This window comes from Corythoichthys intestinalis, chromosome 8 (genome assembly GCF_030265065.1).
Source record: "Corythoichthys intestinalis isolate RoL2023-P3 chromosome 8, ASM3026506v1, whole genome shotgun sequence".
NCBI classification, from domain to species: Eukaryota; Metazoa; Chordata; class Actinopteri; order Syngnathiformes; family Syngnathidae; genus Corythoichthys; species Corythoichthys intestinalis.
The window spans coordinates 49,704,032-49,723,692 of record NC_080402.1 but is presented as its reverse complement, the minus strand read 5'-3'; the positions used below and the strand labels follow the sequence as shown (position 1 = coordinate 49,723,692).

The following is a 19,661-nucleotide window of genomic DNA, read 5'->3' as shown; positions in this document are numbered from 1 at the left end:
TATATTATATTTTTTTCATAATCAGATGATGTTCAGGAACTTCAGAACAAAACATTCGTTTAAGCAACATGCATTTTTATTGAGCATTTATACAATGTCACCGCTTTGGTGAAATTGTCACAGTTGACAACATATAGATCTCTTTTCCACCATAAACAATTTTAACTTTAAATCATCTGTAGTGTTTAATGCTGTGGTCTGCATGTGATTACTACTATTAAAATAAATGACCAAAACGGAAATAACATTTTTAAATAATGAACAGTAAGAAAAACAGTGACCCTTTTGATAAGAGGCTTGGAAAATGAACGAATTGCCTGTAAGGGAGAGAAAGAAAAAAAAAAATCCTCCAAAAACTCCCAAAAATTAAAGATATAAAAAATTAAAGGAGACTCAAACAGAAGACAAACTAAAACTTAAGAAAGTGTTATAACTGCAAAGAATACTACAAAGAAAATAATTCTAAAAGATGAACTGGAAATAATACAAAGGTACTATATATCACTTTTTAAAAAACTACAAACGGGAATCTTAAAGAAAAAAAAAAATCCTTAAAAATTTGGAAGTCACACTTAAGTGGGAGAAAAAGAAAAAAAAAAAAAACTTCCCCAAAAAGATGTTCCATCACTTCTTCCTGCTCTCTTGCGGGTCTGTGTAAATGTCAGAGGGTGTCAGTGGGCTGAAGCGGAGAAGCTGAAGATCCACAGTGGCACATCGCTCCTTCGATACAAGACAGATTATGATTTGTCATTTGACGGAAAGTCAAAAGTTTTCATCGCATCTACAATGAAAACAAGGCAAAACAGCCATATCGAATTACAAATACAGTGCTACCCTGACTTACAAGTATCCCAACTTATAACACTGAAGTTCTGAGCAGTCACTCCATTTTTTTTTTGCTCCGTGCTATGTCAGATACCCTGCATTTTGAGCCAACTTTAAAGATGAAAAAAATTGATATATATATATATATATATATCAAACAGATGTAATTTATCTGCCTAGTAAAATGGTGTTAACAGTCAATCGTACAAAGAATAAAAATGTTTAAAAAAAAAAAAAAAAAAAAAAACAAGGAACATGAAGCGGTTGCTAACACTGAACCCCAAAACAGAACTAGACTAAATTCCCTCTGCCACCTCCTTTAGTTGTTTGCTGCTATTGACTATGATGAACATCGAATCCAATTTATCTGGGAGAATTCCCAGAGTGGATTTGACATCTACTGCAGTCAATGGCAGCGAATGAGTCGAAGACATACAACACACCAATGTAGGGTCACCCAAGCTTGTCTTGGGGCTGAAACGGTATAATGACATTCCAAATAATTCCAGTTGCGAAAACAGATTTAACATACAAGTAATTTGAGTTACGAGCTTTGTCATGGAATGCAATCAACTGGTAAAGCAAAGTAGCATTGTAGTACGGTTACAAAAACAAGAACCTTGTGCAGGGGCCAAGCATCCCGCGGCCCCCTGGCTGGTGGCGGAGGCGGTGGGAGGTCCGGGTCACTGGGGCCGACATATGTGTTGTCGGTGTAGCCCTGAGCCGAGCTGGATTGCTCGCCTTTAAGCATAAAGGCCCCACGTCGGTGACGGCGGTAGAGCATGCACGCCACCACCAGTGATATCACCAGCAGCGTGCTGAGCAGGAAGAAGAGCACGTACACTCCCTGGGTCTCAGCTGACGGGCCCTGGTTGCAACCTGCTGTGGAAGCGCACACATTTATGAATCAAGAACAATCGGAAGACCAGATCAAGTCAAACAACAATGGGCATCCTGCAGGATACAGCTACTGCAGGGCAAAGACGAGGCTATAAGAGGACATTTGGACAACCATTCCCCCCCCAATTTGGGCTCTCTGGAGAGTCAATGCACGTAACTAACCCGCATCCTAGTGGTTTGCCACCCACCCATGCTATTTGTGGAGCCACAATATTAATTGATGTCCTACTAACAACATTGATACAAGCACTATTTTTGTATAAATGAAACTCATTCAGAAACACATTCACAACAACATAATTCCTTAGCACAAAGATAGAATTACTGTTTATACGTATTTCAGGGATGTGATTGTAACATATCAAATCCATTTCAACTGGGATGGCTGACATTGAGTGATCATATTTCACTGCCATTGACAGAGATACAAATCCAATCCAATTTGCACCCCAGTCAAATCTAATTGGAAGTCTATAGCTGTTAATGGAATCCAATGAATTGACTACAATTTGTTCATTACGAAAGATTTTTTTTTTTTTTTAATTAACGCATTTTGATCGCGAGTTGTGTTCCAATCATAACAGAACTTTCGTCAGTCGACAATTTGTCGCTTCACTGAAAACTACATTAAAAGGGAATGTCGAAATGTCTTTACATGAAATCAGTTAATGCTGAAAAACCGGTTAAGACCAGACCACCTCAAGTTATTTCGAGACTACTTGTAGTTGTAGATCTCTTTTTTTTTTTTTTTAAAGACATGAGCTTCTGTTTTTTGACAATTTAAATGTTGGACTGTCACTAAAAAAAAGGCCTACAATTGATTAGTTGTTTTTTTTTTTTAAATCAAGGCCCAACCCTAATGTTTATACTGCACTCAGTATATTTATCAATTTCAAAATCACAATATATTTGAAATCATGACTGCCGATTTTTCAGGCCTTCACTGTACCGTGGCCAAAAATGAGATTTCTCTGTGGCAGGAAGGGAAGAGTTGCGAATCCTGCAGTCAGAGGGTAAGTGACGGATGGAAAAGGAGGAATGGCTGATGCTGTGCCTCGACAGAAATTTATGCGATAACTGTTGTTGTAGTGACCTGTGGGCTTTTGGTCCACGCATACGGTTCCTCTAGGTCCCAAATGAGACTCATCCCTGAAGCCTTCTTTGCATCGGCACCAGTACGAGCCAAACTGGTCCAAACAGTCAGCATTAATGTCGCACAAAGACAATTGCGTTCCACATTCGTTGACATCTGAGGGTTTTTTGGAGGGGAAAAAAAAACAAAAAACAATACAGTTCAGAAGCAATTTTCAAAAACGCATTGAGAATTACAATTACAAGAAACAAGTTTACCCCTTTTAACCCCAAGAAGGACACAAAGTCCTTTTTGCAACACTTCCCACCTTTGTGAGTTTCATAGTTTGGAAGTTGTAGTTGTCGCCCATTTTTAGGCAGAAAAACCTTGGACATTACACCCCCCCCCCCCCCCCCCCCCATTTAAGTATGAGCAAAATCATTGAATCTAAATGTTGTCCTTTCCAAGTCTGTAGGTTGTTATTACCTCCAATGGAGACTGATGCAATGATGCCATGGTGCGGGTTTGCACCTTGGGCGACAGCGCTACCAAGCAGCTTGTGCAGGCCCTGGTGCACGCCGTTGTACACGTCAGTGCCCCCGCGACCCGTGTTCAGCCACATGATATAAAGTTCTCCCGCACGAAGCCTGGACGGTATTTGACATAATCATGACCATGGTAACCACACATTCACAATGCACAGCTCTATTGTACTTTGACCTACCAGTTAAACTGGTTCTAAGACAATGTAACAACCCCATTTCTAATTTTTCTTTCAAGTAATACAACTTTGTATTTTTTTTTTTAGCATTTTGACTGATTTTTCGAGACCAACTGTTACAAAATATTGTATTTAAAGTTTTTATATACACCTTTTTTTCCAGCAAGCAAAAAAGTTTGATTCAACAACAGAACAGTGATTTTAACCCTGTCAGGGACAGTGGTAATCTATTCAGCAGTTATTAGCTTAATTTATCCATTGCCAGCACACGTCACACCTATTGAAATCAGCTATTGACAGCAATAGACATCCAATCCATTTCAACTGGGATTTGATCATTTCAAGCCCCTCCCAGTTAAAAAGATTGGAGGTCTGTGACTGTCAATGGCAGCCAAAGAGTTAAGTTATACGAGGTCACAAGAGATTTATGAATCGAAATTCCCAGAACAGAATACACAGAGGCCACATTTGGTTTTTGTTGTTGTTTTTTTTAACATATTTGTTTTAAATTTAAATTCTTAATCACTTGATTTAAAAAAAAATTTTTTTTTAAATCTCCATTTAATTTTTACTATTTGAATAATATTTTGTTTCCAAAATGGATCCTTTAATACATTAAAAATATTTGTATATATTATTTCATGGCCCATCACAACACAAATACTACATTTAAATGTCCAATTGGGGCAGCAAATAATTGTCCCATGTGCCGCAAGTTTGAGAATCCTGCCCTAAATGAATGTAATAAAAACACATAAGAAAAAACACACATGAAAGTCTTCATGCTGACATTTTTTTTAAAATTTTGTGATGCTTTTAAAAAAATCGATACTTTTTATTCTTTGGTAGCAAAATAATTATTAATACTGTGTACGGTATATGCACTTTAACACAGTGAATATCATGTTAGTCAAAGGCCTGTATTGGTTTTCTTAGGTCCTCAAATGAGTTCCCTGCTCCAACATAGGTTTTAATTTGACACTTTCATTACAAATACACACAGGTCTGCCAACTACCACAACGCATAGATTATCTGGTCAAGTGTAAAATCCCTAAATTGAGATTCACCCTTTTGTCTGCATGTTCAATTACAAACAGGGCTCAAGCTCAAATCCAAAATAGTCCCACAGTCTCATATGTCAAGGTGCTAGCGCACAATCACATATCCACGATGGCTAACCTTTTAATTCTTTTGAGGGTTAAACTCAGCGAAATGTGAAGCCGATCAAGATGTTGGAGGACCTGAAGAAAAGGGCGCCATCTTTTAGACTTTTTTAAGTGTTAAAACAAAACAGTGGAGGCCATACCAGAGCCTTGACAGACTTCATCAGTGATCCGTCCAAATGGTCTTGGCTCCGGTCACGTTCCTGACTGAGCTGGACCTCCACGGTCACTTCGAATAGCTGATCTGCTCAGAGAGCAAGTCAGGAAAACCTTTCTTATGATGATAAGCGGACCTATTGTGGTTTTGATCCAACAACAACTCACCACCAGGCTGATGAAGATCTTTTGAAGCATTCCAGACATTGTCTGCAGGCAATATTAATGCGTGTTAATAACATGTTGAATATCACTAACAATTTCTGCAGTCAAAATTTGAGCATTGTCCCAACGCGGTGTGTTGCAAAGCACCTCAGAAGATTACCAGGATGTAAGTAAACGTAGAGTACAAGCACAAAACTTCACAGCTAACAAAGACTGATCATTTATTCATTATTATTGTTGTTGTCTCAGTCTTTTTTTTTAATACAGTAGAACAACAAGAAAAAAAAAACAAGCATCAAAGAATGCAGTCTGTTTTTAAGGGTGGCAAATTGGTCTATCACTCTGCTCTGACTCCTACAGGTCGATAAAGGTGGAGTGATTATTATTATGACTATCCATTGACGATAATCATATGTGAATGAGTTCAGCTCCTGTACTCATCTGTTTGTAAAGTGAGAAACACTGATACAGCTGATACTTCAGAAGCAAGTCACCCCAAAGATAGTGGTAAAAAGAGTGCACGCTTAACTCTATAAACAACCAGGACCTTCACAATGCATTTTAAATTAACTAGCTAGCAGCAGCTAAGTAACAGTGTTATTTTAGAGCTGGGATGTAACGTTTGACCGCAAAACAACAAAGGTAAGATGTGCAGAGATTGTCTGTAGTGTGCAAGCCAGGTTTTATTTGTCAAACACGGAGCAGTTGGTTTATTAATTACATGATACTTTCTGCTGTTAGTCGGGGACTGGAGGTAACTTACTACCAGCAGTGATAAATACTCCCTTTCTTGGAAAACCTTATGTCCAGCCTTCATCAATCTATTCAGCTTGTTTTTTTTTTTTTTAGTAAAGTGGGCGTTCTCTATACGAACAAGTGGAATGGATTGGATAATTACTCACTCGCATGGAAGGAGCTCTCTACCTTACTCTATTGCAGTGAGGGGAAACTGACAGATTTATGATCATATTTAATTTAATAATGATAGGTAGTGATGTTACGCTCGAAGCAGACGCTCGAGACAAGTGTCGAGCGCTCGCGGCAGAAGTATCACGAATCAGTCGTCCCGATGTCTCGCTGGATCCGGTGGAACAGCTCGTGACGTCACGCTCGAAGCAGTCGCCCGACAAGTGTCAAGCGCTCGCGGCAACAAGTATTCCGATACGTTGTACTGATGTCTCGCTTCATTCAGTGGAAAAACACCTGGCCGCGGAAGCAAAGTGTTGTGATGTCACACGCGTGTCGGCCGTGACCGTGGACGTGTCACTCAGGTAGCGAGGGGTCGAGTCAGTCAATTTGGTTCAGTCAAACTCACAATGCTTATAAAAAGGGGATATATCCCTCAAAATGTTGTGGTTTGTGAGGAGAGCTTTTGCGCGCATTACGTCATATTGAGAACGAGGGAGAGTAAAGTGAAATTAGATCAGATTACACATTAGATTTATTTGCAAATGCACATAGTATAGGCTAGGGTGACCATATTTTGATTTCTAAGAAAGAGGACACTCAGCCCAGCCTCAGCCCGGCCTCAAGATACTTGAATTTTACTCGAAGTTCACTCAGAGATGCCAATATCACTTTAATATATTTAAAGTGTGCCCCCTCACTCTGGATGGAAAAATGCAGTTTGAAAAAAAAAAAAAAAAAAAAAAGACTTTAAAAAATATATATATACATATATATATAATGCAGACCCATAGAAATGTAGTCCAGTCAATACACATTACACACAGTAGGCTATGTGCTAACTAAACATTTTTATAAATTACTATCACGACAATTGTCCTTGACAAATTGTTATTCCCATTCAATTGATGTTCTCATTCAATGTTCTAGATTGCACACAAACAAAAACCGAAATAAACAAACTATTCAATCAGCATGTTTCCAAACGTAGCAGTTCAAAACTACGTTTCCCATAATGCCTAGCGCGGTTTAGCTTGCTGATAGCTAGCTGTGGCAAAAATCAAACTTTGCTATAAAAGTTTACAATCATCGGCAGCGCGCCAATGCGACACCAAACGGGATTTTACAGTCAAAGCTCCGACAGAAGTCAACAGTTGCCATTACATACGTATTTATCATTAAAAAAAAAAAAAAAAACTTCAGGCATTGTGGCCAAATCGTCAACCCAGTAGATGGCGGTAATGCCTCATGATGGGGTAAACTGCCAACAAAAACAAGAAGAACTACTACTTCCCTCCATTCTCGTAGGAGCCATGTCAACTGCTGCCACCCAGCGGTCGGAGGGATTCTCTTCAAATTGGTCCCGTGAAAAATCATAAAAACCGGACATTTTTATGAATTTATAAAACCCGCCCGGACCACGAGGACACTACATGAAAGTAGGACTTGTCCGGGCAAAAGAGGACATTTGGTCACCCTAGTATATGCATTCATTGACACACTATACACTGATTTATATAATACGCACACACACGCACCCCTCCGCGCCCCCCTCCACACACACACAAGTTACTTTTTGTGTCTGTCAGTCAGTTTTTGTGTTTGTTTTTGTGTGTCAGTTTTTGTGTTTGTCTATCTGCCAGTTTGTATATTTGTTCGTGCCATGTGAGAATATTCTCAAAAGCTGGAGAGGTCATTAGCAAAAAGAGGAACCGGCTGAAACCAAATGCTGCTGAGATGATTTTGTTTTTAAATAAAAATGTGTGAAACACCCAAATCTCCATCCCAGTGTCACTAGCATTCTATACACCTCCATCAAGAGTTCCCTATTACACAAGCATTTCCGTTTTTCATTTAAAAGTAACAAAACAGCTTTTTTTGTTGTTGTTATTATTATAATTATTTTTTTAAATTAATCTGGGGAAGAAGAAAATAAATTTCATGCTAGGGGTCGAACCCACTACTGCTTTCACACTAGGCAATGTACTGTATGTAACCACCATACGACCCACATATTTAGTTGCTCAGATAACACTTGGTTATATGAAAGTTCAATGTATTTTTGTCCAACAGATGTCATCAAACTGAATTGTGTCAAATGCCTCGTAGCACTGAACCATTTCAACACATTTGCTTCAGTGGTACAGAAAGCAGTGGTGAAGCAGTGTCGTGACTCACCACACTGATTCGTGGCAAATGCTTCATAACACTGAACCATTTCAACACATTTGCTTCAGTGATACAGAAAGCAGTGTCATGACTCACCACACCGATTCATGGCAAATGCTTCATAACACTAACCATTTCGACACATTGCTTGATATTGATTCACTGCTTCAGAAAGCTTCAGTTTCATTGATAGGTTATATGATTATTGATTTAAACGAGTATTCTGGAAACTTCATAATGAATGTGTCAGCATTTTTTGTGTAACTTTAGTGGGGCTTGAGAATATCTAACGACGCCACTGGGCTCAACACACGGGAGGCAATGAGCAAAAGGAAATGCAAAAGTCATCGCCGTTGAGCTGAAAGCAAACACACGGGGCGTGATGCGACTGTAGCGGCAAGCGACAGCAACACGCACCGCCCTCTGCCTGTGCGTCACCACTCGTCTCTGATTAGCTATGAATTTGGAGGGCATTTTAAAATTTCTGGTCTTTTCTGAGCGACAACGATTTTCATACTGCTGCTTTTTTTATTTATGATCTGGAAATCATGTTGAGAGGTATCAAAGTATGTGCTGGTCGCACACTGCTAAAATGTTACCCTCCTCCACGCTGACAACATGTGGCGTCTGGATTTCAATCTTTTTCAGGTTAGCCAGTGTCCTCGCAGGTGATTTGTCGATCAATTAATCCGTTGCTGATTGGTTGTAGTACCAGGTGACAGCGACAGAAATAGGGAAATAAAATTCCCATGTTAACCTACTGTAATTTCCAAGCAATATACAGGTTGATGTCAAAACTGATAGAGAATAAAATATTAATTCATACGTTTCTCGTTTAATGCATTCATTATGAAAGTAATTATTGATTAAACTGAAAATTAGAGGAAATTTTGGAATGCGGATTTAAAGTGTGCACACCTACATCTTCTGCAAGCGCCCTTGAAACTAAGAGGTCACTGTGCTCCTAGTTAAAAAATGTTAGTCTGGAGCCCTGTATTCACTAGCGTTGTCTTAATCTTATACACAGGATATAGGCGCCTTTTTTTTTTTGGAGTATGTTAAATTTAACTATTAAAATAGTTCTTGGAACTTGAGATTCAGCTGCATTGGTGCGCATGTAACAATTTGTACTCACACTTCCCGTGGTAGTCTGAAAGTGGCTCCATTATGTTGGGATGTGAAAGAGTCCACCCCAGTGATTGTTCATCAGAGGATGCTGGTGTTTCGGTGGTCCCAATTTTGTCTTCGACTTCAGTTGGAGGATGTTGGTTTTCAGCCAGGGCGACGTCCCTGCGCTTGGCGGTTAGGGTGTGAAGGGGGCTGCTCGAGAGCTTTTTCAGATGCTCCTGAGAAGCAAGCTCGGGTAGATCCGAGAGCATTCGGGGTGTGCCTCTTTCCGTATGGGTGGTACTGTATGGGGAGTCTGACAGCGGTGTGGTCTCCAACCACAACTTCAAGTCATGTGAGGTGGGAGGCTGATGGCACAAGATGTCATTTCATCATGAAAAAATATCTACATATAAAAAAAACATTTAATGAACTGTCTAGGGCTGCAGCTATCGATTATTTTGGTAGTCAATTAATCCATCAACTTGTTAGTTTGAATATTCGAGTAATCGGACAAGGAACATTTATTACTTTGCAGAATAAATTTTAGGAGACGTAAAGCAAAGGCTTGCTAAGATTGCACTTGCAAAAGAGCATTAAATTCCAACATATAAAAAATTCCCGAGTGTTTCTTCAAACTATGCAGGATTGCATTTTCATTTAAAAATACATTACAATACCAGATCTTAGACTCAAACGTTATTTTAAAAAATGAGGATCTAAATACAACAAAAGAATAATTGGCTTACTTGTATAACAAAAGTCCACTAGCTTAAATGCTGTAAAATGCTAACATTTTCAAAATACGCTTAAAAAAGTTGTTTAAACACATATTTCCACAAAAAACAGCTTAAAATACCTATAAACAAAATTAAAAATCCACAAAAAACATTAACTTATGTTGGTCTTTACAGGGAGCAGCTGGATTTAGCCATGTTAAATGAGTTATGAAATATTCACTGTTGCCACTAGAAGGCAGTGTATCCACCTAAATCTAAAACAATGCAAACACTTTCAAAATAAATCATTACAACACCACTCATTAAACGAATACTCGAGGCAGCAAAATTTGATTCGAAACTTCTCTAATTGAATTACTCGAGTTAATCGATTAAACATTGCAGCACTAGAACTGACGAGTATTTTTTGCATGCTTACCAGGCATGCTTTTCAGAGCAAAATATCTAGTTATGATTAAGTTTGAAATCCAAATCATGAAACAAATGTCTTAAAACAACAACCACTTCAAAGATCTTGCAAAGATCATGTTGAGAAATACTGTATATACACAGACCAACCAAGTTCTGAACTTTTAAATGAAAATCTGGAACCACATCAAAGACAACAAAAAAGGCTAAATCCACATCTGAGACCCGGGTAAAGTCCAGAAGTAGTCAAAAAAGAAATAAATCATCCAGATCTACGACAATTCAAAAACCAAATCCATGAACAAGTATATGATCAGGTAAAAACGTAAACAACGGGTCAAGTTAAGAACAAAGTCAAGGCATGTCTCAAACCATTAAAAAAAGAAATCCAAAACCATGCCAATAGTAATAATAGTACCAATCAAATGCCAGGTCAAAAGCCATATTACAAACCAGTCAAAATCCACACGCATAAGCATGTCTTGTCATGATAAACCATGTCCAGGATCAGAGGAGAAAAAACAAACAAACAAACAAACAAAAAAAAACAATCAAGCCAAGAACCAGTCATAAAACCTGAGCGGATTCATCTGTAGGGCCCTTCCAAAACAAACAAAAAGTCAAGAACCAGATAAGAACCTGCCTACTATTAGCTTAGCAATATTGGTTGAGGTTTTGCAGAGCTCACCTGAGCGTGTACACCTTTCTCCAGGGATGAATATGTAGCTTTATCAGAATAATCCAAAAAGGTAAACACTGTAGCAGTTGCGCTCGGATGCTGCTCACGCTCCAATGCCATCATCATGTCTGGGATATTCCCAGAGACACCATCTGGCGGTTTGTAGGCCACAGGGGGTACAAAAGTACGGTAGCGTGCGTAGAATCCTCGGTACTGCTGAGCAGGCCAACCGCCGATCAGCAGAATCACGTGCAAAGTGTCCAACCGGGACGTATACGTGGCCTCACGCCAGCACCCTCTCAGGACCCGGCGATCCACGTTGGGCTCGTTCACCTCAATCTGGTCCAGCTTCTGGTGGCAGTGCTCGTCAGGAGTCAAGTCCTGAAGATTCAGGTGGATCCGCTTGCCGGCCGTGGCCCGGATGGTCCAGTTGCACCACAGGGGTGGGTTGGCGCAAACATAGTCAGGAGAAAAAAAGTCGCCGCTGTCGCCACCCAGACGCTGGTGGCAACTTCTCAGAGCAAAGAAAGCCATGCCCCCTTCACCTGGTGAACAACACATTTATTCTTTGTGTAGCCACTGAATGTTAGAACTGAAATCAGGTCAAATTATTTGTGGCAAATAACTATACGGAGCTTCAAGGGGATCGGGTTGTACAATCACCGGCCACTTTATTAAATAAACCTTTCCAACTGATTGATAGCATAAATGTCTAATCAGCCAATCAAATGGCAGAAACTTGGGCATGTAGACATTGTCAAGACAGTCTGCTGATGTTTAAACTGAGCATCAGAATTTGGAAGAAATGTGTTTTAAGTGACTTTTAATGTGCATAGTTGTTTGTGCGAGACGGCCTGGTCTGAGCATTTCAAAAATGATTAGTGGAATTCTCACACAGCCATCTGTAGATTTTAAAGAGAATAGTCTGAAAAAGAGAAAACACCCTGTAAGTGGCAGTTCTGTGTGTGAAAATGATAATGCCAGGTCAGAGGTCTGACAGGAGCAGCATCAGGTGTGGTCTTCTGCCTCAAGGTTTGAAGTCTTCTTCCGCATGCCTCGGTTGTAACAAGTTCTTATTTGAGTAATTGTTGCCTATTTCTATTTCCTGTTTCATATGTTTTTGTACGCAAAAGTCTTACCAATTTAACATGACTTTTATGTATCTTTTGTGTGCATTTCCAATTCTTAATCGTCTCTTGCTGGTTTTCATACGATGTAAAGCCGTGGTCCCCAACAACCGCATAGGTTCCTGGGCCACATAGAAATAATAAATTTATTAACGACCGCATTCTGGCCTGTGCCTTTTGACACATCCATCTGCCTGCCTACTCTATTGACTAATCAGAGTAGAAATATGTGGATGTCTCCCTCTAGTGGTGACCGCTATTACTGGGGTGTTTATACACCTCAGTAGCAGCCCATCATCAGTCAATGTAAACAGTAACGTTAGCTGCCTGCTGCTGGCTCTGCGCGGCACACCTCAGCAATGGCAGACTGGGTACTTCGGTCGTTTTGCTAGGATTAGTCAAAAAATACATTAAAACTGGATTGGATATCATCATAGTAATCAGTTTGCGTTAGCATCTATTTTTTTTATATGTACAGTGCCCTCCATAATTATTGGCACCCCTGAAAAAGATGTTTTATAGCTTCTAATATATATATATATATATATATATATATATATATATATATATATATATTTAATTCAAATAATATGGGACCGTAATGGGAAAAAAAAAGAAAAATCCAATCATCAATACAAGTGCATTCATTCAGTGGGGAAAAAAATCCCACATAAAGAAAAAATTATTTGACATAAAATAATGTGTGTCACAATTATTAGCACCCCAGTGGCCTATACTACGAAGCCGGTTTTCTGGCTTAGCAGGGTAACTTCGAGAGTAACTTTATCACGTGCGACGTAAGTTCGCAGCTATGCGAGACTACGAAAGGTGGATATGTTGGAACCGAGAAGTGTTGCCATGGCAACACACGCCACATGCCAAACCTGGTCGTGTCAGAGTTAGATCTTGCTTAACATCAGGATTCCAATTAACCACGCTCTATTTAAACAGCACTCCTCCGCGGACGTGTCCTCCTGACAATGACAGCGTACTTGGACGACCCATACGACATTGGCGCGCGGATTGTGAGGGGCTCTCTCCGGAGGGCACGGGTATTTCGGGACCGCCAGAATCCGCTGGCGTACCCGGACGATGTACTCCACGAAAGATATAGATTTTCAGCTGAAGGACTACGTTATCTGTGCCAGCTGATCGAGTCGGACATAACTAATGTAACCCGCCGAAGTCAAGCCCTCACAACTGCGCAGATTGTGTGTGCCTGTCCGTGCGCTCTTTCGCCAGGGACAATATATGTATTCCATCGGTGACGCTGAATATCTGCGTAAGAACACTGTATGCCGTGCGATTCGGAGTGGGGTATGGAAACGCTTCAAATTGATGCATTTATAATAATCATAGAAATATGTAGACTATTTAAACATTGAGAAAACTTGCGTTTTTTCTGCCAACTCGAGGAGATTAAATTAAATGTCAAATCCACTGATAGGACAGACGCACAAATATAAAAGATATAAATGTTTATTGAATATGCATCTTACAGTCTTGTTTAACTGTGAAAAATCGTTACAAAAGACGGGCTTTTATTTACGCAACAACGCATGGCATCCCCGCATTTCCTTCTTCTCCTGAGTCCTCACAAATCTAACTTTTTTTTTTTTTTTTTTTGTCGGGCTCGGGCCTGCAAATCAAGTTTATTGATCGGACTCGGGTCGGGCTGGATTTTTTAGGCCCAAACTAAAAAAAAGAACATACGTATTTGTACAGTCAAGGGGACTAAACATACAATCATCCTGTTTCGTGTGGTGATGCGTGACAATTATTTCTTACTGTTAATGTACCAAATCTTATTTTATTGTCCTGACAGCAGGCTTTATTTCTTTTCATGGACATAAGTAAACTGGCATATTGACGCATTCACAAATCACACGATCTGTAAATTCGCTGTCAACAGACCCGTTGCGCTCTACTCGCCAAAGCGGTGTTGGATTTCGCGGTGAGGATGGATTTTAATTCCTCATAATTCCGCATGATCATCGCGCATTCCTCCTCCGTGAAGTAAGGTGCCCGTGCCATTGTCACAAGTAGTGTTTGACTCTGGTCACCGCCCCCTTTTATGTGAACGCGCAGTAACTCTGACTGGGTTGACACAGGTTCGACTAATCAACCTCATAATCAGCGTCGTAGCACCGATTGACCACAAACTAGACAACCAGGTTTTGTCAACTCCGGTTACCCGATGGTAAACTGGATTACTTCTGGGGAGGCTGAACTCTGTTCGTAGTATAGACCCTACCCACGTGACGTCACAACTCCGCTCTCCTGAATGGTACCGCCCACTTGTCCGTCAAAACATAGTGTTAACCTGTTACGGCTACGTACATTCCTCCTATTTACGGCGTGTTTTTCTGCTCCTTAACATTAATAATCAAAATGGTGAAGGCGTGTGTGGCTGTTGGTTGCACTAACAGAGAAGATGGAAGGAGAGACTTGAAGTTTTACCGTATTCCGAGGGATCCAAAGAGAGCGAAATGGACGGCTGCAATTCGACGTGAAAACTGGGCACCAAAAAAAATCACCACAGACTATGTAGTAGTCATTTTATATCCGGTAAGATGCATTTAAGATATACTTAGAGGGTTTTGGGCTGACAAATAACCACAATTAAGATCATTGCGAGGCTAATCGCCGACAACATACGACGTAGTACGACATAGTTTCAAATTCAAGATGTTTGTGACTTCCCTTTCTTCCACCATCGTTATTTTTTGAATAATATTTCGCTGGTACCAAGTGAAAGAAACTGGCCTCGTCTACGGGGCTGACAAATAACCACAATTAACATCATTGCGAGGCTAATCGCCGACAACAAACGACGTAGTATGACATAGTTTCAAATTCAAGATGTTTGTGACTTCCCTTTCTTCCACCATCGTTATTTTTTGAATAATATTTAGCTGGTACCAAGTGAAAGAAACTGGCCTCGTCTACGGGGCTGACAAATAACCACAATTAAGATCATTGCTAGGCTAATCGCCGACAACATACACGTATGTATGTAGTGAGAGTGCTATCGCTAAACCATATAAACATTAAAAGCCTTAACTCCATTGACAAACGACATGAAATACATTAGACTTGACAGTGGATGTTAGCAATAACAAAAGATTTTGAATTGAAAATTTCGTAACTCACCTTTCCAAGCACAAGATAGATTCCTGCCGAATTTTCGTTGACGAGGACCTGTTTCACCCAACCAGCAACGAAGTATTTATAAGCCTCCAAGCTCTTGAAGTTTTTCATATTTTCGTGAGAATAGGCTGATTTAGTGTGGACAAGATAATTGTAAATATCTGCGTAGCAGATGTCAGGCAGACAGGGCGAAGACAGTGGGTCGAAAAACATCGATTTGGGCATCAAATATGGATCTGGTGACTGTATAGAACGAAGCTTTTCCTCATAACGCCTTTTATGCAACAGATCCAGTGAGTTTGCGGCATCAGAAAGCACCGGGTCTTCCATGAAATGCATTTTAAATTCCGCCATCTATTGAAAACAATGCTAATACAGAGTCAAAATGACGGACAAGTGGGCGGAACCATACAGCGAGCACGTGGTTTTGTGACGTAGGTGGGTAGGGTCAATAGGCCACTGGTGTTAATACTTTGTACAACCCCCTTTTGCCAACAAAACAAGGTCTGGGGACTGAGATGGCCATGGGAGGAGCTTGATTTTGTGTCTGGTGAACCATGTGTAGATATGGCCATATGTTTTGGGTCATTGTCTTGCTGAAAGACCCAGTGACGACCCATCTTCAGCTTTCGAGCAGAGGGCAACAGATTTTGATTTAAAATGTCCTGGTATTTCAAAGCATTCATGATGCCATGCACCCTAACAAGGTTCCCAGGGCCATTGGAAGCGAAACAGCCCCACAGCATCACTGACCCACTCCCATACTTCACAGTGGGTATGAGGTGCTTTTCAGCATGCGCATCTTTCGTGGCACGCCAGACCCACTTAGAGTGTTTGTTGCCAAAAAGCTCAATCTTGGTCTCATCTGACCAAAGCACACGGTCCAAGTTGAAGCCTGGGACCGTGTGTATATTTGTGGGGAGTCGAGTGTGATCATGTGTACGTGGTCCGTTGCACTCCTGAGTGACGAGTGGTTGAGCTGGATTTATTTTTGTCTGTTAAAAGTGCATAAGTGGACGTCTGCTCCCTTTTTTACCTTTTATGCACTCATCCTGCCCTGCCACGCGATACAGCGCCCAAAAACAACATTAAAAAACTTGATTTGTGCATTAAGACCTGCAGTATGAACCATATGTATGGGGGGGGCCACGCCCCCCCTGGTGTCCGAAAAGTGTCATTACATGTAATTGACTTTCCTACATATATAAAAGTTGAAAAGCAATAAAACTGCAACAAAAATGAATGAAATGAACAAAGATATATATTTTTATAATGGGTCAAAATTATTTTTCAAGCACCTTAGACGGTCATTTGCTTTGCATATTAAAACAATTTTTTTTTCTAAAAAAAAAAAAAGTTTTTAAAAAATGATTTCTTTCTTTGACCGAAAATAATTTTTTTGATTGAAGCAACTTTTTGGGGGGGATTGAATTATTTAGACACAAATTTCCTAATCATTTTATGGCCCAAACACAGAAAGTATTGCGTCAATCAAAGAAAACTTTTTCAATGAAAAATTAAGTGTTCAAATGCAAATTTTTCAATCACATATATTTTTTCGCATTCAAAATCTTTTTCTGATTTTTTTTTTTTGACTGAAGTGATTTTTTTAAAATCTATATTTTTTTGAGGCAACTTATTTTTTCATTGAATAATATAGACACAAATGTCCTAGCCAAAATGTGGCCCAAAAGCACATCAACATTACTTCAATCAAAAAACTTGACTTCAATAAAAAAAAAAATAATAATAATGGGGGGGGGGGGTTTAGTTTCAAATGTATTTTTGCATTCAAACACATTTTTTTTGTTGATTGAAGCGACATTTTTTTGGTTGAATAATAAAGACACAAATCTACCTCCATATGGCTCCGCCCAGGGGATACAATTTTTGACTGGGGTAACTACATTGGCATGACACCAACGGGCGTACCATATTCAATGGATGACAATCTTGGCGAAAAGTATTGCCTAAGCAGCCTGATTTAGAATTCCCCTCAAGAATGATGGGAGACAAAAAAAACAGTCATTGTCAATTTATGATTACAAATATTCTTGTAAGTTAATTTTATTGATGACACCAAGTTTCGGGGTCATCAACATGTTGTGCCCCCCCGCCCCAAAAGTCAAACTCCGCTTATGGTATGAACGTAGCCAAAGTTAGATCCGGAGACGAGATTTCTAATACACTCACCGGCCAAAACTTGCCGTTTTCGGCCTTTAAACAACCATATGCTTGTCATAGAATAATGATCTTGATATCACTAGAGTAATGCAGATTGTAATTACTATACCCCGTTCTTATTTGTCTCATACTAATGATAGTGAACAGCATCACAAAATCTTCTTGTCCAAAGTAATCAATGGAGCATTATGTATACCACTAAAATTTGAGGGTGGTACAAATTTGTTCGGAAATTCAACTGTAACGGATGCAATTACTTAAATTGTACTTCAAACAGTTTGAAACATGTTTCCAAGTCCTTAAAATCAAAGCTGCTGTTGCCATAAGACAAACTGACAGCTGAATTGTCAAAATTTGCCTGCGTGAATGTTTTTGTTGACCGCATTAGTATCTAAATGTTCACTTCTTAACATCTCTCAACGTGTTTGATTACATAAACCAATATACCAGTTCATTTATTAAGTTTTCTCTCATCATAATGAACTCATTGGCTGCCAGTGACGGCGATAGGCGTACAATCTATTTTGACTGGGCGCAAGTGCCCCAGTCATAGTGGATTGGACATCTGTCGCCGTCATTGGCAGTGAGACCTGATCATGTCAGGCAGCTTATTTTAAATGAATTTGATGTCTACCACTATCCATGGTAGTAAATGAGTTAAATAATAATTATTGACTGACCTGGGATTTGTTTGGCTTCGTCTTCATATAGCTGAAAACAAATATAAACCAGTGAACAGTCGCACGGACGCATATGCATTACGTCAAAAACATCCATGTTGCCTTACTTGCGCCTTGCAGGAGGTCCACAGAGGTCCTAGCACGAGGCTCAGGACCAGCGCGTGACTTTTGAGCGTCGCTGTCTTGCCAGCAAACATTTGCATGTATTTTGTTGTTGTTGTCGTTTTTTTAAATTTTTTTTTATGACAATAGTCGAGCTGGAAATGACGTCTGCTCCTCTTGTATAGTAGTCGCTAATTTCCCGCGCGCACCTGCGTACAGCTGAGGCTCATTAACGAGCTGATTGGCTGTCATGTCACAAAAACTGCCACCAGGAGGAGCTAGAGTGAACACTATAAAAAGTAAGGTACAGTACCGTATTGTATTGGGAACATTTAATAATGAATAGAAAGGTACTTTGAGCTTGGACTTTTGAAAGTATCTAGAATCAATATCTTAATTAGGACATCAACTTTTTGGACATACATAATCAAGACCTTCTTCAGACTGTCGGCACAAATGTGATCTTTAGCCAATTCAGATCGAAATGGATGGCTCTTGTGTAGTCTGAACTATAGACTTCACAATGTATTGACGGAGCGCGGGGACAATAAATTGGTGGCCTGCTGTCATTAGAGGCTGTCAAAGCTGACCGAGTGGAATCACAGACAAAGAGCTGTTTTCGTTGAAAATTCTTGTGAATAAATGCTTAAATCCCTGAATTCTTTATATATATTGACGTAAAACAGTCTCGATTCTTGGTTAAACGCAAAAAAACGTGCAGTTAGCATTTATTTTACTTAAATATGTCGAAGTACAATGCTAGTCTGTTAGTGAATGTAGCTAGCGGCCACCTGATGTAAACAGAGCTTTTCCGGTGAAACTTCATGTGAATAAATGCTTAAATCCCCAAATTCTTTATAGATATGGACGTAAAACAGTCTGTATTCTTGATTAAAAACAAAAACAAAAAAAAACCAACAAAAAAAACATGCAGTTGGGATTTATTTTACGTAAATATTGCAAACTATGATGCCAATGCAGTAGCAGCTAATTTCTCCCATTGATTTTTTTCACAACGTTTCAAAATGCATGCATGGTACGAAAAATATAATAATGACCTTGAATCCTCGAACAAATCACTCCAGAGACAATCCTTCCTGTTTGTATGCAGTACAGATTTCGTAATTTTTCAACAGATATCCGGCGTTAGATCACTGTGTGCGTGTGTTTGTAAATAGCTCCTCTTGATGTGGGCGGCCCCCTACTTGAATGCGAGGCGCAGCGCATGACCAATCTGACCCGTCAAGATTATGAAGTCTATGTCTGAACAGTCACAAAGCACTGAAATGTGATTTCCATGAGACTGATTGAAATCACATTCGGGAGGTAGTTTCATATTAGGTATAGACAAGATGCTTCTCAGTCTGAACAGCTCTGATGGGTTTTGACTATCCGTGACATCACCC

The 19,661-nt window shown here is 39.7% G+C and overlaps 1 protein-coding gene across 2 annotated transcripts; it reads right to left on the bottom strand.

The window, feature by feature from the left end:
* Positions 1 to 70: 70 nt before the first annotated feature.
* zgc:66455 (uncharacterized protein LOC393502 homolog) lies at positions 71 to 18,461 on the bottom strand. Of its 2 annotated transcripts, none has more exons than XM_057843921.1 (11): positions 18,261 to 18,461; positions 18,154 to 18,184; positions 11,022 to 11,557; positions 9,214 to 9,553; positions 5,007 to 5,048; positions 4,826 to 4,926; positions 4,699 to 4,760; positions 3,284 to 3,444; positions 2,819 to 2,974; positions 1,445 to 1,707; positions 71 to 720 (listed from the first exon to the last, which is right to left on the bottom strand). In XM_057843921.1, the coding sequence occupies exons 1-11, from the start codon at positions 18,354 to 18,356 to the stop codon at positions 625 to 627; spliced, it is 1,884 nt and encodes a 627-aa protein (XP_057699904.1). In that variant the 5' UTR covers positions 18,357 to 18,461; the 3' UTR covers positions 71 to 624. The 2 variants fall into 2 exon arrangements, with proteins under 2 accessions (XP_057699904.1, XP_057699905.1); XM_057843922.1 differs by having other exon boundaries at positions 1,445 to 1,704.
* Between the last annotated feature and the right edge of the window lie 1,200 nt (positions 18,462 to 19,661).